Raw genomic sequence first — 24,313 nt, 5'->3', positions numbered from 1 at the left:
CTCCTCTTCTCATTGATCTGCTCTTCTGTGCCAAGCACTGTCCTAAGTGGGGGAAATAGTGGGTGAATAAGGTACCATCAGCTCTTAAGGAGCTTATATTATTTCTCCTAATCCTCGTAGTTACTTCATGGGGGAGCTGTTTGTTTTTTTTTTTTTAATATAGGAAGGAAATTGAGGCCCATGGGATTAAGTAATTTACCCAGGGTTACAGAGTTTATTTAGTCCCTTGTAAGGGGAACATTAAAATGAGTGTCTCCTGGTTTCCAAGGCCATGTACCAGGAGATCCAAGAATTAAACAGAGTGATAGCAGGAAGGGAGTAAAGAGTGATGCCTGGGAGGTGAGCATGATATAAACATTCTAACAGCTAAGACTTACTTAGTGCTTGTCATGTAAATACTCTCTGCACCTTACTAATTCTCATACAAACTCCAAGAAGTGCTGTTATTACCACTCCTAATTTGAAGGTTAAAACAAAACAAAACAAAACAAAACTGAGGCTCAAGGAGCTTGAGTTGCTCACCCAAAGTCATACAGCAGAAAAGTCAGGCTTGAATCTGGTAGCTGAGTTCCATGGTCTGTGTCCTTAACTACTACACTGTTATTACACCAAAAAAGTGCCTCAGTCACAAACAGGTGCTTGGGACTCGTAGTGGTTCCATGTATCTGGAGCTTGCTGTGTGCCGGGCACTGTGCTGTAAGTGCTTTCCATGTGTTTGTTCGCTGAAATCTCACACCACTAAAATGACGTAGGCAGATTATTATTACCCATGTTTCACGTAAGGGGACACTGAGGTTTAGAGAATTTGCCGAAAGTCATTCAACTAGTACTTAGGCTGGAATTCAGACCATTGGTTTGTAGCCAGTTCCTAAGCCCATGTGCTTACTTCTTCTCCGAGGTGATTCTCAGGAAATGATTCAAAAGAAAGAAAGAAACCAAGTCATATGCACCAAGTTGTATAATATTAAAACATTATATAATTAGGAATGTTAGCTCAGTAGAACACTGAGCATGTATTGAACAATGATGAACATGAGGACCGTAGCAATGGGAAAAATCCGCATGATAGAATGTTAGGAGGAAAAGGGATAGAAATTGTATGTTCTCTGGGATTATAGTTCACGTGTGGGCACATATGGACATGAGGCTGGGGAGCAATGCAGAAAAAAGACCAGCTGTTCACAGGTTAGAAGGGTGGGGTTGTGGGTCAATATGCTTCTATTTTCAGTATTAAAAATATTCCTGGGTAATTTGACAGGGACTGCATTAAATCTGTAGATTGCCTTGGGCAGTGTGACCATTTTAACAATATTGATTCTTCCAATCCAGGAGCGTGGGATATCTTTCCATTTTTTTAAGTCTTCTTTACTTTCCTTTATCAATGGTTTATAGTTTTCCGTGTATAAGTCTTAAAATATAATTTCTTTGATAGATTAACACAGGAAAGAAAAGAGTGCTTTGCCTAAGAGAATATTTTGGTGATTTATCTTGAAAGTTCAGGCTAGTTTGGAGTCTCTTTGGTGGCCAGCAGTGCCTGACTCCTGAGGTTTTGGGAGGAATCCACATCCCCTAACAGAAAGTGTGAGAAGAAATGCAGAAGAGGTAAAAAACAAACAAAAACCTAGAAAAGGCAGTGATGTCAAGAATTAAATAATATCAGATGCTGTGTGCAGCAAGTAGCCTTGGCTCCAGTAACATTTTTCAGATTTTTCTATGGTTTAATAATACTGTAGTGATAGCAATAGAAACCAAGGAAAAGTCTGCTGGCATTAGGTAGAAGTAGGCATGTTCCCCCCAAAAAGTGAAGGGGAAATGAGATTTTTACAACCTGGTTATGCAATTTTGCATGTTAACTCTGGTGTTCTCAGGGATGTTTTCGGAGCATAGATCTGCCTTTACATTGAAGTTATCCTCGACAGGAGATGGCACTGAACACCTTAGATTTAATTTTCTCTAGTGTCTGGAGACGGTTGGTGATCTTTGAGCTATGGGCAGTTGTGTACCCTCAGGATTCCCTGCTTAATTCTTGTATATTGCAAATAATGAGACCCTAATCTCTTTGCCCACTTTATAGTTTTCTTTATTGAATTTGCTTAAAGTGAGGAGGGGCAGTAACATTATTGAGCACATATTGTGTGTTTGGTGTTATGTTAGACGCAACTTAATACGCACAATGGGACTGGAAAGCATGTGTAGTTATGGGTATTATAGCATAAGTTAACGGTTAGGTTAGAGTCAGATTCAAATTCTAGCTCAGCTGCTTCCTGGCTTTGTGATCTTGGGCAAGTCATTGCTGTGAAGATGATGTTGGTGAGGATAACGGTGCTTGCACTGGGAGGCCACATTCCAGAAGATGTCATTAGTGTCATCTTGGACTCACTTGTATCATGCTGTGATTGAGACCCCAGCTGATGAGGAAGAGGCATGGGGACACTGGTCACGTGGATTGGCTAGAGGAGTGAATATAGTTAGCTAGAAAGAGAACAGAGTTCTTATCTTTTATCATTATGCTCATCTGTTCTAGTTCAAGTCTCTAAGACTTAATTAGACTCTTTTGTGGCCTTCTACCGAGGGGGACATTAAGTCTTAGTTTGCCTGGGACAGTCCTGATTTATGCAAGTGGTCCTGGTAAAATTACTACTAACGCTGCTTTTCAGCCTCAGAAGCGTCCAGGTTTAGATGATAAGTGATATGTCTTCTGCTCCTCTTTCCGTCTTCCTGCAATTATGTTTAGCAGCACCACATGGAGCTGCCCATAGAACTGATTTGCTTATGCCACACTCTACTCAAAAACTTTTAGAGGCTCCTATCCATCTCTTGAATAGAAACCAGACTTCTTAACCCAACTCTGAGTACAAAGGCAAGTCTTATGTGTGCATGCCCCATAGCATATTACAGAGTGCTAGTCAAACAGGATAGTCTCAATAAACACATGTTGATGATTCATGAATGAATGTGTGCATTTGCACTTAGGCTGCTTGTCAGTTTCTTGAATGTGTCATTCTTCTGCCAGCTTCAGGACCTTTGCACATGCTGTTCCTTCTGCAACGAATACTTCTCCCTCCCTCTTTACCTGGGGTGGTAACATGTGCCTTGTTACTCTTTAGCTGCCAGCTTAATGCTACTTCCTCTGAGAAGCTTCCCTGATTCTCACAGGTCAGACTTCCCTTTTTTTCTTCTCTCTCCTTGCTTTCTTGGTATTTACATCTCTATCTGTGTGATTTTTGAATAGCTGACTCCTGCACTAAACTCTAACCTTCCTTGAAGACAGAAACTGTCTTGTTCATGGATGTATCCCTACTGTATAGCTCAGTGCCTGTACTCCACAAATAGTTGTTAAACAAACAGTGGGATGAATGAGTTTAAGTCCACTTGTAGGCTAGCCTTTCTGGCCAGTGTGCAGTTCATGTCACCTATTTAAAGCTCTGCAGTAACTTCTTAGCTCACTGGGAATAGATGTGAAGTTCGTACAATGGGCAGCAAGTCCCTACAAACTTTGGGCCCTTCCTAACTTTCTGACCTCATCTCCTACTGCCCTCCCCCTTCCTCACTCCTCCACTGCACTGGTTTCCTGGCTCTTCCTCACTCACTCCAAGCCCACTCCCACTTTGGGCTTTTGCACTTGCTTCAACATCACCTCCTCTGAGAGGCCTTCAGTGTCACTGCCACTTACAACAGCACTTCCGTCTCTCTATCCCATTCTGTGGTTTCATTTTCTTCATAACATTCTTGGACTCTAAGTCACCTTGCTTATTTGTTTTTACCTCCACCACAGCATACAAGCTCCCTGAGAGCAGGGACCTTGCCTCCCATGTTCATCCCTAGAGACTCAGCCTGGCAAACAGTCAGTGCTAGATCAGTATTTGGTGGGCGAGAGAAGGAGTCAAAACGGGGCAGGGTGGGACTGCCTCTTGGAGGCAGTGTGGGGACCCTTTCCTGGAACCCAGCGGCCCCTGGGGCAGGGCCTGTGGTGTTGCCGTGGCAACCCACTGATCTGAGGCACCCCTGGAGGGGCCACGTCTGCCTGCCTCTTGGGCTCACTTGCCACACAGTCCTCTGTGTCACCATCACGGGGAGTCCAGGGGAGAGAGAAAAAGGGGCTGAGAAAGAATGATCAAGAGGAGTGTACACCCTGGAGCAGGGGGAGATAGGAGCAGGCCCCGTCAGCATGGTTCCGCTGGTAATGTCCAGGGCCCTGGGGGAGGGGACGTGGGGTGCCCTCTGGCACCTCCAGAGGGGCCGGGGCCTGGTCCTCCCTTGGCAGCTGCAAGTGTGGCAAGTCGGCTCTTTTATGTAGCATTTCTAAAGCTGCGAGTTCCTAAAATAGGCCCCAGCACAGTGCCCTCAAAGACTGTTGATGTAGAGGATGAATAACGCCTTCTATTAAAACCCGGTGACACTTTGTAAGTCAGGTGGCGTTTTCTTCAGGTATTGCATAAGTCAGGAACTCCCTGTTCTCATCCACTTCCTCAGAAACAAAGCTCGTCGTGTTACTCCCCCACTGCTTAAAAATCATGGCTGGCTTCCCGCTGCCTGCAGGCGTCTTGGCCTCGTGGGGGAAGCCTTTGCAGTCTGCTCCTAATGGAATCTCTCACCTGTCTCCCTCCACTCCTTGGGGCACAGGTCAGTGGACTCTTCACCTCTCCCAGGACCCATTTTGTGCCTTTGTCTGTGACGGTGGCCTTCTTGCCCAGAATGCCCTTCTTTCCTCCTTGGTCTGGCAGTTGCTGACTCCTTGAAGGACCAGCTGAAATGCCGACCTTCTGTGAAGCAGGCAGGCCGAGTGGGAAGGTCCCTTCACTGTGCCCCAGTAGCACCTTGTTGTAATCTAGACGTACTCCTGTTACCTGCTGGCTTAGTGAGACAGGTGCCATGGTGACCGCGGCGTTGGAGACAGACAGACCTGTGGTGGTGACTTCACGTAGGTTCCCTGAGACTCACTTCTCGCAAATCAGATCTGTTCGGATCTCGGTTTCAGAGCTGCTGTGAGGAGCAGAGGCGAAGCAGACTGACCAGCATGGGAAGGAGAGTCTTTAAATGCTGGATATTGCCATTACTGTCCATCCCTATCACGGCTGTGAGCGCCTGGTGGGTAGACGATGCTTTCCTCTTCTTCCCGTGGTCCACAAAGCCAGGCATGATCAGTGCTTCACCTGTATCCTTTCAGTTAATCTTTGGAGAAGCCTGGGAGACAAGGCTTTAGGAAGGTTCAGGAACCATCTCAATGTTACATAGCTAGTAAGTGGCAGGGCTGGGATTTAAAATCCATTTGTTCTAACTGCAGACCCCTCATTCTTCCTGGCAGGCTTCTGTCTCCTCTTTTACTTGCATTGTCTCCCCTGTGGTCACTCTACATCAGCCACTGGACCTTCTTCCAGTTCCTTAAGTAGGTCACGCGTGATCCCATGGCAGAGCCCTTGTCTTTGTGGTCCCCGCTCTCAGAACCTTCCAAGGCCTTGCTCCCTCACCACACTCAGTCTCTGCTCACATGCTGTTTCTTCCCAGAAGCCTTTCTGGGGGAGGAGTCTCTGTCCACCATTCTCTGTTCCTTCATTCTGCTTCACTCCTTCACAGCTGTCGCCACCAGCTCTGTGCCTCCACGCTCTTGGGGACTAAGCACTGAATAAGATACATAGTGTTGTTAAAACTTACATTTTTAAGAGTGAGGGAACTAAATAATAATAACAAAGAATACATAAACAGACAAGGTACTTTGAGGTCCTGAATCCCTGGTCCTTTGGAAATAGCCTGCTGTAATATATGGCTTCCTGTTTAATAGTTTTTGTCCATCTCTTCTGTTACAACTTTACACCAAAGATACTTGGTAACTATTTGCAAAATAAGTGAATGGATGGGTGGATGAGCCAAGAGAGAACAACTGGTGTGTGCCTAGTAGGCTGCAGGAAGAATAAGCGTTAGGCTTTGGACACTGATGATCTGGGTTCAAACTCTGACTTTAATACCTTCTAAATGTGTGACCTTGGCCACACGGTGCCACACCACTGCCAACAAAGCCACTGCCATGTTCAATTTCTTGATCTGTAATGTGGTATAAGTTTCTATTTCATGAGGTGGACTGTAAAGCTCAGACCAGGGTCTGCATGTCACTGTGCTCTGTAAACTTCAAGGACTGCCTGTTTTTTGACAACCAACTTAGTCGGCCCCTCCTGCCAGGCCAGTATATGTTCCTGAGGTGCTGCTCTGAGTCTTGGACTGCCTTGGTTGTGCCATAACCTGATGCAGCTACTTCCTGGCTGTTTTGGCTCCTGCAAAGGGAACCAGTCCTCCTAGAAAACCTAATAAGCATTTATGGCTCTGCTGAACTTCATTCTATGAACTTAAGAAAGTCATTTCAAATTGGGGTTTCCAAATCTTTGGTCTGAAGTGGGGAGGCATGAGGATTTGCCTCTAAGGAAATGTGGGTTAAGCTCCTTGTAAAATGAAAATCTACAAGGTATTATCTGCATCTTCCTTCCTGCTCGTGATTCCCAGATGACTCAAGTGAAGGGATGCTTCGCAGCCTGGGAGCCTACACTCACAGCCTTCAGTAAATCCTGTTGGGCACTTAGAGCAAGCTTGGTCCTTGCTAAAAGGTCAGATAATTTTTACAGATCAAGAATGAGGCAGTTGGGAGCAGGAAGTTATCAAAGTGTGAATTGAGCTCTCCTCCTGTGTCCCAGAACACAGCACCAAAACTGCAGCACTGATCACAGTATTAGAATTTTTGTTCTACCTTCTATTAGAACTTTCACTTCAAGCCTCAGCTTTCATATCTATAAATAGAGATGTTAAGACATATAACATAATATTGTTCTAAGGTTTAACTTAAACCACACATATGAAAACTTACATAGTACCTGGCACACGATAGGAACTTAATGTTGTTTTTTGAAAGAAATAACACACTCAACAACACATGTTTATAGCAAAGTATCTATGGGGCCAGGCACAGTGCCAGCCACTGGGTAGAAGGTGAACAAAAACGACAGGGTCTCTGCACTCATGAGCTGGGGGAGCAGCATCTGCCTTGCTTTCTTGATGGCACCTAGAAGGCAGAAACCAGTCTTACTCATGTTTATATCACACTCGGTTTACTACAGCTTCTTGTATCTAGAAGATACAAAATAAATTTTTATTGAATTTTGCTTTCTTTATTTGGAAACTTGCCTTCAATGTGTAGTACTTTTTCATGCCTTTTGTGGCTAAAAAAATGATTAGGAAATTCTGTGGGAAAGTGGATATATCTACCTACATGCTGTGCATTCTTTGATATCATGTATGTCAATGATGTAATGTTTATTGAGGCTCGACTATAGGAAAAACTTTCTACCATGTACTACATAGAGTTGTTACGGAAATGACAGGCCAGCCAAGAAACAAGCACCACTCGGAGGGTTGGAGTACTCAGATTTATTACGCCGGCGGGCTCAGAGGGGCTTCTGCTCCGAAGCTCTGAGCACCTCCAAGACGTGCACATGAGGTTTTATAGGGTTAATTACAAGTATGGGGCTATTAGCCAATAAGGTTCAAACAACAAAAAGCAAGGAATCAGTACACTGGAGCTTATCAATTTGGAACAGATCACGTTACTGACACTTGTTGAGCTTGGATTTACGAGTTAGCTTGTTAGCCCAGTAAACTGACACTAAACTTTACATTTATAAGTTAGCCCGGCAGAACTTACATCAGTAAACCGACACTTATCACACTTAGATTTGTGACTGAGCTCGTTAGCCCAGCTGGGCTTTTCCTTCACAGAGTCAAAAGAAATAGAATAAAATGGATTACATTCTTAAGATGCTTAAGTTTGAAATGAAGAGCCTGTTATGTATAACAAAGATTTGCAAAGAAATATGTAAATGAATTTCGCAAATATTATAATATGTATGTAGAGTTTCAGCAGAAGTTCTAATGCAAGGCAGACTATGATCAGTGCTGCAATATTGGTACAATGTTCTGGAGACTCTATGGGACATAGGACATGGAGAGCTCAGGGCACACTTGGAGAGAGTGTTGTGGTTATAGCCTGAGTTTGAATGCTGCTCCTGCCTCTTACTAGCTGGGTGACTTTGGACAAGTCACCTACTTTCTGAGCCTTAGTTTTCTCATTTCTAAAATGTGCATAATATAGAACCTACCATACAGACTTGTTAGGAGGATTAAGTATGAAGTATGTAATTATTTGCATAATGCTTGGCCCATGAGGGTACAATATATGGTGACTTCTATTATTATTAAGTCACATAATCTACAAATGAATAAGACGGATGAACACAGCGCTTTATTAGAAATTCACTATACCTGTCATTCTGGCTGAGTAACTCTTGATCTTTGCAAGACCAAAATCCATTGCTAATAGTTTTAAAGTTTATAAAGTTTACTTCAGATGGCCCAAATAGAGGGCTTCCAATCATATGGAACAACCTGACTTAGGGGACACTGCAGCACGAGTTGCAGATGCCACTGTTGAGGGCCCCCCTAGGGAAGGAGACAGAGGCCAAGGCTTCAAGGCCCATGTTCCGTTTAGATATTTCAGAGTGTGACATCCATGCAGTCTGGATCACAAGACCTTTGAATGCTCTGAAAACTCCCATGTCCAGGCCAACAAAGGGGATCGTTCTGCCATACTTGGCACTGCTCAGACCCCATCTAAACCCTCAGAGCTCATCCTGAGTGCCACATGTTCAAATGGACATTGATTATGTAGAAGACAGCCAGAAGTAGTGAACAGGATGGCAAAGACATGGGAGCAATTTCTCCAAAAGAAAGAACTGGAACAAGTGGGGTACCTTGACCAGAAAAATAGAGACATGGTGGCTTCTTCCTGTATCTGCCATATGCAACAGAGACCAAACTTACCCTGTGTTGCTCCTGGGAGCAACGCTGGGTAGTAGAGTGGCTACAGGCATAAAACGTGGGGTCAGAGAGACCTGAGTGGGGGCATTGGGTGGGGGAAAGGAATACTTGGTGAGATTTCTTCTGTCAGCCCTCTCTCCCTTGTGGTACCTTGCTGTCAGCTCTCTCCAGGCTTGGGGTTGGGCAGTAAGGGGGAGAGGTACAGCTGTCAGAAAAGTTCTTACTTGAACTCTCATGCATGGGCTGTATCTCTTAGCCCACCTGGTATTCAGAGCCAGCTCCTCTCCTGCATGTTACCATGAGTTCTTCAAAGGGTGTGCCCCCCCCATCACTGGGAATTCTCATCTGCAAGAACAGGCCCTTCCAAGGACTCCAGTGATGACAGGCCTGATCCTGGCACAGACAGGTGGTGAGGGGGGAGTGTTTCTCTAGTTCCCTGTTTCTGATGAAGGGAGGTGGTGGTGTAGGTGTGTACCCACACGTACATGAGAGTAAGTATGTGTGTGTAACTAGCTAGTAAGACCAGGGGTTAGCCCAGAACAATGGAAACTGCTTTTGGTGCTGCAGTTTGGTGGAGGAAGGGAGTGCAAATTTCAGGAGGCACCATCCAAAGTCAGCCATGGCTGTTGCCAGGGAAAATGTGCCAGGACTTGTATGGGTTAGAAGATCTGAGTAGAGGCATTCTGGAGAGTTCTGAAAAGAATTCTGGAGATTTGTATCCAGATGTGGTTTTGCATAAGATGTGATGACAGATACCCACCCTGTGCCATCACAGGTTTGAAAACATTACAAGCCATTTGTTTCTACAGTGTGCATTTGATATCTGGAAGAGGGTAGTGTTTTAATGTTTTGAATCTCTCTGTTCTCAGTGTTTCCTCAGAAATACCAGATTTCCATATCCTCTTAACAAGCTGGCTCCTGTTCCTCCCCTTGGATACTTCTCTCCTGCTTATTTATAACTTTGGAAGCAGCATTTAAAAGAGCAGTTTGTTGGGACATAAAATACAAACCAAAACTGTAACATTTCTCCCTGCTGTTTGCGTTTGCTTTCCCCTCACTACATAGCTTACCCGCCAGCATCAGCGTGGCTTCTTTTTATGATATGTTACCTAAGAGCCAAGAAAAAAGTAATGATCTTTTCCTTGGCTCTTTGAATTATAAGTCGTCACATTTCTCGATTAAGCTTCAGTTGCTTTCTAGGGAAACTGGAGATGAAAATCCTTACTTCAGAGAGCTGTTGTCAGAGTTCAATGAGATAACATATGTAAAGGGCCTGACATGTTAAAATAGGTGTTCAGTAAATGCTAGCTCCCTTACTGTAAAGAAGGCAATGGGAGACAGCACTGTTCAAAAGCACACATCCGTAGGCACAAAGTCAGTTCTGCTACAATACCACATATGCATTCCTAAAAATCATCACCATTTCACAGAATTGCCCAATAAAAAGCAGAGAGTTCACTGGAATAATAAGCTAGGAGTACAACACTTAAAAACTCTGTCCATGACACACGGGCAAAAAGATAGGAACCTTATTAAAAGGATAGCACGGTTTGGCATATGTTAAATGATTAAGAGGCACATAAATACAATAAACATGGCAGTTCACAAAGACTTCAAGTTTGCTTTTGGAAGTGGGCTTCAGAAGGGCTGCATCTTGTGAGTTTTTGTGAAATGGTAGAACGTGGGTTGTCTGGGCAGGTGCAGCTCATAACCCACATGTGAATTGAAGATGTTTGAGATGTGAGTGTGTGTGCATTTTACATATTTCTACAGGGCTCAGTTCAGCTACGTGCAGTTTTTTGCATTCATTTAGTGTTTTTAAAGGAAGAAATCAAGCATAAGCAAACACAAAATTTGTGCTATGTTCAAATTGTTCCTTCATATATCACTTGCATTGGAACACATACGTATTTTCAAAATAAATATTATAGCAGAACTGATTATACTTAACTGATGTTGTTGAGTTAGGGGATGAATGAATGAATAATGGATAATTTAGATGACAAAATAAGCATTATGCTACACCATGGAAAGTACATGTGTAGCCTTTGGAACTGGATTTTAAAAACTCACAGTCTTGCATTTTAAAAGTAATGCATAGCTGCTATGGAGCTTTTGATGTTTCCTCCTGCAGTGACTTTCATTTTGTGCTTCGAAGAGCCCCCTCAGGGGTCACTGGCAAAGAGGTGGGGAGCTACAAGTTTTCCTGCCCTCCTTCTCCTCTTCAACCAGAGCCTCAGGGTTGTATCTGCTTTTCTTTTGTTTTCTTTTGAAAAAAGGGTTCTACTGCTAATTTGCAAGTCTCCAAACCACCGCTGGTAATTCAGTTGACCAAATTTTGTATTACAAACTACTTTTCAGGAACATTATCTTCTTTTTGAAGAAAGATAATCATTAGTTGGTACTATTGGGCTATGAATACTCTAGAATTAGTAGAATTTGACCAAGAAATACTCCAGCAGGGCTTCAAATTATCACTTTGCCTCCAAACTACTCAGCAAAGTCTCATCAAAACAGTGCATGTGGAGCTGCATGTCAGATCCAGTTCCAGTCTGGACACACCTCGAATGAAAGTTGATGGGCCTTTAAATCTAGGGCATTGATGTTGTTCCTGACTCTTCACAAACACCAACAGTGTGATTTTATTTCTTTTTCATTTTTAGAGAGCTGGATTGAAAGATGTCTCAACGAAAGTGAAAACAAACGTTATTCCAGCCACACATCTTTGGGGAATGTTTCTAATGATGAAAGTAAGTGCTTGAAACTCATTCTTCCAAGACGTTCTAGATGTGGCCTGTGTCCTGATGGGAGGAATGGTACTTCTAGAATGCTAGGCTGGGGCATGTCACCTGAAACAAGAGACGTTCCAGTCATTTATGAAATACCCCAGGCCCTCCCTGTAATATCCTGCAGTAAGCAGTGCAATGCAGTCGGGTGGACATAGAAACCAAGGCCATGGAACAAGCTTGATGTTTATGCATTCATATTGTCCGAGTCCCTTAAGATTCCATCTCAGTGATGCTCCAGTGGGAAAATGTGGACCCTGAATGGGAAAGGCCGTTCTCCGTTTCACTGTAGATGTGAGTTTAAAGTAGTGTGTTGTGGGACTGTTGTTTCAGAGTCATGGATGTCCTTGCTATTTGAAAGTAACAGTTTCTGGATCTTGGTCTAGAGAGTTGGAGTTAATGGAAAGATATAAACTGCTGTGCTTACGCCTTTCCCTGGGTTACGTCAGACTGGGGCTTTGGGTGCCTTATATTAAAAGCAGAAAGTTGCTTGGGACTTATATTTGTCCCTAAAGTGCTACAAAAGGGGGCAGCTTATTAAGAATGTTATTTCCAGCAGGGACAGAAGTATCTTTCTCCCTTGGTTGGTAAAATGCATCTCCTTAGTTCACTTTTCTCAAAGAATGGGTCAGGGACCAACCAGTTCATAATCCACAAGGGTGTTTGTTAGACAGGCTGAACAGCTTCCTTCCGAGTCCCTTCTGGCATTGTGGCTCCATTGTCACTATTTTGCTTCATTTTATAAAATTGAGATATATTGAACATAAAGTACATAAATCCTATGTGAATAGTTTGTTGAATATCTTTTTTTTCCCTTTCATATTATATTCACCTGTATAACCACCAACCAGAAAAGATACAGAACATTTTGAGGACCCAGGGACTCTTCCTCATATCTCACCCCTATCGATAACTACTGTCCAGACTTTTATCAGTGTGGTTTTGCATGTTTCTGAAACTTCATATAAATAGAATCATAGAATCTGTGTTCTTTTGTGTGTAGCTTTTTTCACTGAACATAATGTCTGTGAGATTCAGTCATGCTGCTGCATGTCACAGCAAGACATAGAGCAGCATAGTATTCCACTGTATGCAAATATCACAATGTACATCCATTTAAATGTTGATGGATGTTTAAATTGTTTCAAGTTTTTGACTATTTCTTAAGCATCTCTGAACATTCTTTCTTTGAAGTTCATTTTATTATGGTAGAATATGTGTCACATAAAATTTATTGTTTTAACCATGTTAAGTAAATCAGTGGCATAAAGTATATTTACCTTGTTGTGCAACCATCACCACCATCCATCTCCGGAACTTTTTTTCATCCTCCCAAACTGAAATTCTGTACTCATGAAACAGTAATTCCTGATTCTCCCTTTCCCCTGGTGCCTAGCAACTGTTCTTCTACTCTCTGCCTCTATGCATTTGACTGCTATAAGAATCTCACAGGCAGAGGAACTCAATAAACATTTCTCCACCTAAGACATCCAGATGGGTAACAGGCACACGAAAAGATGCACAATATCACTAATAGGGAAATGCAAATCAAAACTACAATGAGGTATCACCTCACACCATTCAGAATGACCATTATTTAAAAGTCTACAAACAATAAATGCTGGAGAGGATATGGGAAAAAAGGAGCCTTCCTACACTGTTGTTGAAAAAGTAAATTGGTGCAGCCAATATGGAAAACAGAATGGAGGTTTCTTTAAAAACTAAAAATAGAGTTACCATATGATCCAGCAATTCTGCTCCTGGGCATATATCTGGAGAAAACTCTAATTTGAAAAGATACATGCACCCCAATGTTTATAGCAGCACTTTTTAAAATAACCAAGACATGGAAGCAACCTAAATGTCCATTGACAGAAGAATGGGATAAAGAAGCTGTGGTATATTTATACAATGGAATATTACTGTGTAATGCTATGTTTACTATTTTGAGGAACTGCTGTATTTCCCTGCCAGTTGCACCATTTTACATTCTTACCAGCAATGCGCTAGAGTTCCAAGTTCTCAACATCCTTGCCAATACTTGTTATTTTCTGGTTTTTTTTTTAAATAGTCATTCTAATGGGTGTAAAGTAGTATCTCATTGTGATTTTGAGTTGTATCTCTCTAATGATAAGTGATGTTGAGCACCTTTTCATATGCTTATTGATCATTTATGTATATATACTTTGGAGAAATACCCATTCAAGTCTTTTGACCATTTTAAAAATTAGATTGTTTATTTTTGCTGTCGTTGAATTGTAGGAGTTTCCCTAGTGGTTAGTGATGTTGAGTATTTTTTCATGTGCTATTGATCACTTGTGTATATTCTTTGTAGAAATGTCTCTTCAAGTCTTTTGACTGCTTTTTAATCAGATTGTTTACTTTTTTTGTTTTTAAGTTGTAGGAGTTCTTTATATATTCTGCATTTTAACTCCTTATCAGATATATGTTTTGCAAATATTTTTCTCCCAATCTATGGGTTTTACTCTGTTGATTGTGTTCTTTCATGCATAGAAGTTTTTAATTTTGTTGCATGTGTGTTGGTGTTATGTCCAAGAAATCATTGTCAAATCCAGTGTCATGAAGATTTTCCTCTATGTATTCTTCCAAAAGTTTTGTAGTTTTCACTCTTATGTGTAGGTCTTTGATCCATTTTGAGTTAATTTTTGTATATGGTATAAGGTAAGGGTTCAAATTTATTCTTTTGTTTGTGGATACTCAGTTTCCCCAACATCATTTGTGAAAAGATGTTCCCTTCCTTGTTGAATGTTGACACCCTTGAAAAATCATTTGACCATATATGCAAGAGTTTATTTCTGAACTCTCCATTCCATTGGTCTGTATGTCTGTCTTTATGCCAGGACCGCACTGTTTTGATTACTGTAGCTTTATACCAAGTTTTGAAATTAAGAAATGTGAAACCTCTAATGTTGTTCTTTTTCAAGATTGTTTTGGCTTTTCATGGTACCTTGAGATTCTATATGAATTTTAGGATAGATTTTTCTATTGCTGCAGAAAAAAAGTTGGAATTTTTATAGGGATTGCATTGAATATATAGATCTCCTCAGATAGTATTGACATCTTAACAATATTAAGTCTTCCAATCCATAAACACAGGATGTCTTCATATTTACTGGTGTCTTCGTTAATTCTTTCATTAGTATTTTATAGTTTTCAACGTACAAGTCTTTTGTTTCCTTGATTAAGTGTATTTCCAAGTATATTATTCTTTTTGATGCTACTGTAAATAAAATTGTTTTCTTAATTTCCTTTTTTTATTGTTCATTGATAGTGCAGAGAAATACAACTGATTTTCATCTGTTGATCTTGTATATCTTGCAGCTTTGCTCAGTTCACTTATTCATTCTAGCTATGTGTTTGTGTGTGTGTGTGTGTGTGTGTGTGTGTGTGTGTGTTTGAGAGAGAGAGAGAGAGAGAGAGAGAGAGAGAGAGAGAGAGAGAGAGAGAGAGAGAGAGAGAAGAGAGAGAGAGAGAGAGAGGGAGATCTTTTTGTCTAATTACCCTGGCTAGGACTTCCAGTACTGTGTTGAATAGAAGTGGCAAAAGTGGGCATCCTTGTCTTGTTCCTCATCTTAGGGGAAAATCTTTGTTGAGTATTTTCATCATAAAAAAAGTTTTGAATTTTATCAAATGCTTTTTCTGCTTCAATTGAGATGATCATGTGGTTATTCTGTTAATGTGATTTATTACATGGGTTGATTTTTGTGTGTTGAACCAACCTTGCATTCAAGGAGTAGATCTCACTTGGTCACGGTGTATATCCTTTTAATACACTGTTGAATTATGTTAGCTAGCATTTTCTTGAGGATTTTTGCATCCCTTTACAAAAGGGATATTGATCTGTAGTTTTCTTCTCTTGTCGTATTTTCATCTGGCTTTGGTATCAGAGTAATGCTGGCCTTGTTAAATGAGTTTGGAAGTGTTCCCTCTTCTTCCATATTTGGAAGAGTTTGAAAAGGATTGGTGCCCTGAATATTCTTATGGACATCCTCTTTCGTGAACTACCTGTTTGGGTTTTTGCTTGTCAGGTTTGTTTGGGTTTTTTTTTTTTTTTTTTTTGGATTGTGCTATTTGTCTTTTCCTTAATGATTTGTAAGGGTTGTTTTTATATTATGAATAAGAGATGTTTGTCAGATTAAAAAGTATTGCAAACATCTTTCAGTTTGTGGTCTACCTTTTTATTCTTTTAATGGTATCTTTTGATGAACAGAAGATTTTAATTCTGATAAAGTCCAGATTATCAATGTTTTTCTTTTATAGCCACTATTTTTGTGTCATATTAAAAAATTTTTAAGGTCTACCTAAGGTCATGAAGATTTTTTTTTCATGTTATTTTCTAAAAGTTTTAGTATTTTACATTCACTTTTATATCAACAGGCCATCTGGAATTTTTGTAAATGGTATGAGGGAGGAGTCAAAATTCTTTTTTTATTTTTAATTTTTGACTGGTAGAGCACCATTTTTGAAAAAAATATCCTTTACCTACCAGTCATAAATCAGGAGATCATATACATGTGAATCTATGTGTTGACCTTTATCCTGAACCATTGATCTACTTGTCTGTTTTCGAGCCAGTACCATACCTTTTGTAATACATTGTGATACATGGTGGAATAAGACCTCTTTTTCAAGATTGTTTGGTTAAGTTCTTAATGCTTCCATGTAGATTTTATAATCAACTTGTCTATTTTCACATGCACAAAAAAATTCTGCTAGGATTTTGACTGAAATCACATTGTATCCACAATTAATTTTCAGAAGAATTAACATCTTACATTAATGTCAAATTACATTAACATCAGATTTCTAATCTATATATGTAGCTTTAGACCTCCATGTGTTAGATGTGTTAGTTTCTCTCAACAGTGTTTTTGTAGATTTCAGTTTGGAGATTTTGCATGTTTTTCATTAGATTTATTCCTAGGTGATTGATATTATCAGTGCTATTTAAGTAGTAATATTTTAAAATTTTTTCTAGTTGTCAATTGCTAGCATATGAAAGTGCATTGATTTTTTAGCTAATGACTGTATCTAGGCACTTTGCTCAACTTGCTTATTAGTTACGAGTTTCCTTTTTAAATTTTTCTCTGAGCATAATCATATCACCTGATAAAAATGATAGTTTTTTGTCTTCTTTTATGGTCTTTATATTTTTATTTCTTTTCTGTGCCTTAGTGCACTGGCTGTGACCTCCAGTACACTGTTGAGTTGAATTGGTGATAGTGGACATTCTTGTCTTGTTCCCAACCTAAGGGAAAAGCATTTAATGTTTCACCATTAAGTGTGATGTTTGTTGTGGATTCCTTGTAGATATCATCAAATCCCTGGTTTGCTGATTTTTCTTAAATGGGTGTTGAACTTTATCAAATGTTTTTCTGCATCTCTTGATATAGTCATTTTGAGACTTGAGATAGTCATTTTTTTTTCATTTATTCTGTTAATGTGAATTACACTGATTAAATTTTGAATGTTAAACTAATTTCTGGAAGACACTGTGCTTGGTGAGGAGTTTAATTTTTTTAATTTATTTCTGGGTTAGATTGACTACTATTTTGTTAAGAATTTTACCATCTATGTTCATGAGATTTATTGGCCTATGATTTATCTTTTTTAAAAATTTCCTCCTCAGGTTTTGGTGTCAAGATTATATAGGCCTCATAAAAAGAGGTGGAAACTTTCTTTTCTGTTGCTTTGAAAAGTTTATGTAAGATTGGCATTATTTATTTCTTAACTGTTAAGAAAAACAACACTGAAGTCATCTGGGTTTGGAGTTTTCTTTGAGCGAAAATTTTTAATGATGGGTTCAATTTTTAAAATAGCAATAGAATTATTCATATTTTTCTATTTCTTATTTTATTAGTTTAAGCAAATTGTTACCTTTAAGGAATTCGTTTCATCTAAATTTTCAAATGTATTTACATAATACTGTTTAAACTTTCCTTTCAATCCCCTTTGTCATGTTTTTATCATCTACAATGATGTTCCCCCTTCATTTCTGATATGTTTTCTCTGTTTTTCTTGATCAGTCTTACCAGAGTTTATCAATTTTATTAGTCTTTTTAAAGATCCAGCTTTTGGCTTTTGTTTTTTCGTCAGTTTATATCTTTTAAAAATTCATTTACTTTTGATGTTAGTTCCACTTTTTCCTTCCTTCTACTTTCTTTGGGTTTACTTTTTGTGTTTTTCTATTTTGAGATAAACACTTAAATCATTGATTTTTAACCTTTTCTAAGACAGACATTTAAAGTTATAAAATTTCCTCTTACTACTCCTTAACAGTATCACATAATTTTTCTGATGTTATACATTCATTATCATACACACTTATTTTCCAATTCTCATTGTGATCTCTTCTTTTACGCATTTTTTTTAGAAATTTATTGCTTAATTTCTAAAAATTTGGGGATTTCCTAGTTGTCTTTCTGTTACAGATTTCTATTGTTTTTTTTTTAATTGAATTATAGTCAGTTTACAATGTGTCAATTTCTGGTGTACAGCCTAATGTTTCAGTCATACATATATATAGATATATTCCTTTTTAAATTCTTTTTCATTATAGGCTACTACAAAATATTGAATAAGTTCTCTGTGCCATACAGTAGAAACTTCTTGTTTATCTATTTTATATATAGTAGTTAGTATCTGCAAATCTCTAACTCCCGATTTATCCCTTCTCACTCCCTTTCCCCCCAAGTAACCGGTGTTTGTGTTCTATGTCTGTGAGACTCTCTCTGTTTTATAAATAAGTTCATTTGTGTCTTTTTTTTTTTTGGATTCCACATATAAATGATATTTGGTCTTTTTCTTTCTCTTTTTGGCTTCCATGTTGCTGCACCCATGTTGCTGCAAATGGCATTATTTTATTCTTTTTTATGGCTGAGTAGTATTCCATTGTATAAATATACCACAACTTCTTTATCCAGTCATCTGTCAATGGACATTTAGGTTGTTTCTACCTCTTGGCTATTGTACATAGTGCTTCTATGAACACTGGGATGCATGTATCTTTTTGAATTAGAGTTCTCTCTAGATATATGCCCAGAAGTGGGATTGCTGAATCATATGATAAGTCTATTTTTAGTTTTTTGAGCAATCCCCATACTGTTTTCCATAATAGCTGCACCAAACTACATTCCCATCAACAATGTGCAAGGGTTCCCTTTTCTCCACACCCTCTCCAGCATTTATCGTTCATGGACTTTTTAATGATGGCCATTCTGACTGGTGTGAGGTGATACCTCATTGTAGTTTTGATTTGCATTTCTGTGATAATTAGTGATATTGAGCATTTTTTCATGTGCCTATTGGCCATTTTTATATCTTCACTGGAGATTGCTTGTTTAGGTCTTCTGCCCATTTTTGGATTTGTTTGTTTTTTGTTATTGAGTTTTATGAGCTATTTGTATATTCTGGAAATTAAGCAGAATTTGTCAGTTGCATCATTTGCAAACATTTTCTCTCATTCTGTAGGTTGTCATTTTGTTTTCCTTATGGTTTCCTTTGCTGTGCAAAAGCTTATAGGTTTAATTTGGACCCATTTGTTTATTTTTGCTTTTATTTCTATTGCCTGGGTAGACTGCCCTAGGAGAACATTGCTAAGATTTATGTCAAAGAATGTTTTGCCTATGTGTTTTTCTGGGAGGTTTATAGTGTCTTGTCTTATGTGTAAGTCTTTAAGCCATTTTGAGTTTATTTTTGTGTATGGTGTGAGGGAGTGTTCTAACTTCATTGATTTATATGCTGCTGTCCAGCTTTCCTAGCACCACTTGCTGAAGAGACTGGTTTTTTTTTTTCCATTGTATATTCTTGCCTCCTTTGTCAAAGATTAATTAACCTTAAGTGTGTGGGTTTATTTCTGGGTTCTCTGTTTCTGTTCCATTGACCCATATGTCTGTTTTTGTGCCAATACCACTCTATTTTGATTATTGTAGCTTTGTAGTATTGTCTGAAGTCTGGTAGGATTATTCTTCCAGGTTCTTTCTTTTTCTTCAGTATTGCTTTGGCAATTCTGGGTCTTTTGTGATTCCATATAAATTTTAGGATTATCTGTTCTAGTTCTGTGAAAAATGTCCTGGGTAATTTTATAGTGAATGCATTAAATCTATAGATTGCATGGCCATTTTAACAATATTAATTCTTCCAATCCAAGAGCATGGGATATTTTTCCATTTTTAAAAATCATCTTTAATTTCCTTAATCAGTGTTTTGTAGTTCTCAGTGTATAAGTCTTTCACCTCCTTGGTCAAGTTTATTCCTAAGTATTTTTTGATGCTATTTTTAAAGGATGTGTTTCTTTTCTTTTCTGATATTTCTTGTTAGTGTAAAGAAATGCAACTGATTTCTGTATCCTGCTACCTTTCTGAATTATTTTATCAGCTCTAGTAGTTTTTGTGTGGAGCCTTTAGGGTTTTCTATATATAGTATCATATTATCCATATATGGTGACAGTTTTACCTCTTCTCTTCCAATTTGGATCCCTTTTATTTCTTTTTATTGTCTGATTTCTATGGCTAGGACTTCCAATACTATGTTGAATAGAAGTGGTGAAAGTGAGCATCTTTGTCTTGTTCTAGATTTTAGTGGGATGGCTTTCAACTTTTCACTGTTGAGTGTTATGTTGGCTATTGGTTTGTCATAAATAGCTTTTATTGAGGTATGTTCCCTCTACACTCACTTTGGTAAGAGTTTTTATCATAAATGGGTGTTGGATTTTATCAGATTCTTTTTCTGCATGTGTTGAGATAATCATGTGATTTTTGTCCTTTCTTTTGTGGATAAAGTGTATCACATTGATTTGTATATATTGAACCATTCTTGTGTCCCTGGGATGAATCCAACTTGACCATAGTGTGTGATCATTCTTATGTGTTGTTGGATTCTGTTTGCTAATATTTTGTTGAGAATTTTTGCATCTATGTTTATCAGCAGTATTGGCCTATAATTTTCTTTTTTGGTAGTGTCTTTGTCTGGTTTTGATATCAGTTGATTTCTTTTGTAATTCAGCTGTAGTCAGAGAATATTCTGTATGACTTCAATATTTAAAATTAGTTTAAAATATTTAAAAAATTTTTTAAAGTTAGTGAGACTTGCTTTTTGTGCAAACATATGGACTGTTTGACAAATGCCCATGTATGCTTATAAAGAATGTGTAGTTTACAGTTTTTGTAATGTTCTGTAGATACCAATTAGATCAGTTTGATTATTCATGTTATTCAAATGTTCCATATCCTTATGAATTGTATTGTTGTTGCTTGTTCTCTCAGTTACTGAGAGAGGTGTTATGATTGTGGCTATCTATCTTTTCCATTTTGTTAATTCCTGCTTTACATGCTTTGAAGTATTCATTCTTAGAAATTTAGAATTGTTACATCCTCTTGTTGAAATGATCCTTTTAATCATTAGATGTTCCTCCTTATATCTAGTAGTACCTTTTGTCTTCAAGTCTACTTTGTCTGATGGTAATATAACTATACCAGCTTTCTTTTTTATTTGTATTGTTATAGTATGTCTTTCTTTGACTTTTTATTTTCAACCTTTCTGAATTCAATATTAAGGTTTTTTATATAGTTTTTAAAAATCCAGTCTGATAGTCTTTATCTTTAACTGGAATATTTAGATCATTTAAATTTAGTATAGTTACTTACACTATTGTGCTTAAATCAACAAACTTGCTATTTAATTTTGATTTGTTCCATCTGAGTTTATTTTGTTATTCTTTCCTTGTTCCTTTTTTGGGAGGGATTAATGCAGTCAAATATTTTCATGCTTTTCTCTGCTAGATTTCCAATTAGATACTCTTTTAGAGTGTTTTTCTTAGGGATTATAGTATGCAGCCTTCCTTTCATGTCTACCTCATGTTTCTCCTTCTCCCACTTCAAATACAGTGCATGATCACTCTCACAGTCTAACTTCATTTACACTTTTCTGCCCTCTGTGCAATTGCTTTAATATATTTTGCTTCTACATATTTTATAAGCCCCTCAATTCATTATTATTGTTTTAAATATTCATCGGTATCTATTTATATTTATCTACACATTTACCCTTTCCAGGGCTCTTCATTCATCTCAGCAAGTCCATGCTTCCATCTAGAGTCATTACTTCCTCAACCCAAATAAACTCCTTTAATATTTCTGGTAAAGCAGTATAGGGTAGTGTAGATCATTAAAAATATCTTTATTTCACCTATATTTTTGAAGGACATTTTTGCTGGATATAGAATTTGAGGTTAGTACATTTTTTTCTTTTCAACACTTTATAAAGTTTTCATTGCATTGCTTTCTGGTTTCTGAAACTTAGTCATCAGACTTATTTTTACTCCTTTGAATGCAGTTTGTCTTTTTGTCTCAGGCGAAAGATTTTTTCTTTGTTTTTAGTTTTGTTTTTAGTTTGACTATGATGTACATAGATATGTTTTCCTTTCATTTTTCCTTTTGGGGATTCACTGAACTTCTTGCACCTGTGGGCTGTTGTTCATCAGATTTGTAGAATTGTTGACCATTGTCTCTTCAAATATTTTTTTCTCCCCTTTCCCTCTTACCTCCTTCTGAAACTCCAGCTACATGAATACTAGATCCTTTTACTGCTGTACCTCATATGTTTCTTATGCTTGCTCTGGGTTGTCCATTTTTCTTTTTTTGTACTTCAGTTTGGTGTTTCTTGTTGATCTGCATTTCAGTTCTCAATTTCCACTTTCTTTTGTGTTTAGAGTCTACTGTTAGGCCCATCCAAGTGATCTTAATTTCAGATATTGTATTCTTTCTTTTATGGTAGAAGTTCATTTGATTCTTTTCTCCAAATCCCAGTTGATAGTCTACATTTTTTCATCTGTTTTGTCCATCATTTCCTCTATTTTGACTGTCTTTTCCTCTATGTCCTTAATCATATTAACCATAGTTATTTTAAAGTACCTGTCTGACAACTCTTACATGTAACTCATATCTAGATCTATTTCTAGTATATGTTTTTCCTCGGATTTCAGGTTTTTGGTCCTATTTTTCAGTATGCCTTAACATTTTTGATTTAATGCTCAACATTGTGAATGCAAAGTTGAAGAGGCTTTGAGTGATGTTTACATCATCCAAAGAGTTTTAAATTTTGTTCTAGCAGGCAGATAGAGAACCAGTAAGTCCACTTGACCCTGTTAAGACTTGGTTAAGTCCAGTCTACTTCAGTTTTATCCATACTACAAGAGTATGGTCTTTACTCTTAGGTCATAGCCTTTTTGGGTCTGCAGCCGAAAGCCCTGGATTTTTACCAAGTTCCTTCTACCTTGACTCAGTTTGAACTCCAAATTGTGACTTCTTAGCTAATCAGTGTTCCTCTTAGAGATTATAGTATGCAGCCTTCCTTTCATGACTACCTCACATTTCTCTTTATCTTTAGCCTCTAAGCTGATGTTTTCTCTGGTTTTTTTGGTTTCTCACTCTCTGCATGTGCAGTATAGGAATAAGCTAAAGACTTGAGGGGAATTTGAATGCAGGCATGTTTATCTTCTTCTCTATGGTTCTCTTCTCTCTGAACTGTTGCTCCTTATATCTTAGCCCCTTTGTCATCTCTAAATTCTAACCTCAGTCTCTTCAGCCTAATAGACTATACTCTTCTTGGGTTCCAATGTGGCAATTTAGGAATATCCTCAGGAGAAAATCAGGGTTAATGTGGAGATCATGTCAGTGCCAGTGCTAGATCTAAAACATGGGCCACCTGATTCCTATGTGTGTAAAAGAACAAAGAAGTCTCAGTCCACATGTTTTTATTTTCAAAATGCAAAAATATTACATTAAAGAAGTATATCCCCTGGCTACAAGAGTCATGTGTGTATGTATTTGAAAAAAATAGGAAAAAATATGAGGAAGAAAAGTAATTGCCTCTAATCCCATTGTCCAAAGGTAATAGGATGTTTTTTGATGTTTCCTTCTAGTCATTTTTTCTAAGCATATATTGTTAAACAAAATTTTACCTATGTATATATTTATAGTTAATATGTGTATATGGCTATCATCTATTAAGCAATAAGAAGTGCTTTAATTCCAATATCTCATTCAATTATCACAGTAGTCCTAGGAGGTAGCTTATTATTATGAGCTTCATTTTGTACATGTGAAAACTGAGGCTCATAGGGGTTAAGTAACTTTCCTGAGTTACACAGCTGGTAAGTGGTAGAGCTAGGATTTGAACTGAGGTCTGTACATTTGCCTTTGAACGTTAGGCAATTAGTCTTTGCACTTTTCTGCCACTTAGAAGATAATGCTTCAAAGACTTGCCATTGAGAATTTTACAACTTGTCCGTAGGAATTCTAAGACTAGAGCTAGGGAGTCTTACTCCCCCCTCTCAGAGGCTGATTGGTATGTTAATACTTGCCTGCGCCTTACCGTCTCTTCCACTGAAAGCCCCACGAAGGCAGGAATGTTGCATGGTTCACTGCTATAACCCCAGATCCTGGCACATAGTTGGGGGCTTAGAATATGGTTGAAGTTTCAAAAATTAAGAGAAAGACTCCTCAGTTTTATATTTTAAGAATATTTTAGATTGTAAAATACAGAAATCTGGCAGTGGTTTAAACCATGTAGATATTTACTGTCTTATTTAAGATAGGAAGTAGGAGGTTCCAGGGTTTATCCAACAGCTAAGCATCACGTGGGACCCAGTC

General features: G+C 38.3%; 1 protein-coding gene across 3 annotated transcripts in view; it reads left to right on the top strand.

Annotated features, from left to right (window-relative positions):
* Window positions 1-3,983: 3,983 nt before the first annotated feature.
* RFX4 (regulatory factor X4) overlaps window positions 3,984-24,313 on the top strand; it is a 130,750-nt gene continuing 110,420 nt past the window's right edge. For 2 of the 3 annotated variants that reach the window (XM_072973069.1, XM_072973068.1), the window contains exons 1-2: window positions 4,096-4,180; window positions 11,520-11,606. In XM_072973069.1, coding sequence (XP_072829170.1) covers window positions 4,111-4,180; window positions 11,520-11,606 — 157 coding nt within the window. In that variant the 5' untranslated portion in view covers window positions 4,096-4,110. Of the gene's footprint in view, window positions 4,181-11,519; window positions 11,607-24,313 lie in introns of all 3 variants that reach the window. The other variant, XM_031683158.2, reaches the window with a different exon arrangement.

The sequence above is a fragment of the Vicugna pacos genome, chromosome 12 (genome assembly GCF_048564905.1).
Source record: "Vicugna pacos chromosome 12, VicPac4, whole genome shotgun sequence".
Classification (NCBI taxonomy): Eukaryota; Metazoa; Chordata; class Mammalia; order Artiodactyla; family Camelidae; genus Vicugna; species Vicugna pacos.
This window is presented reverse-complemented; position numbering and strand designations above follow the sequence as displayed.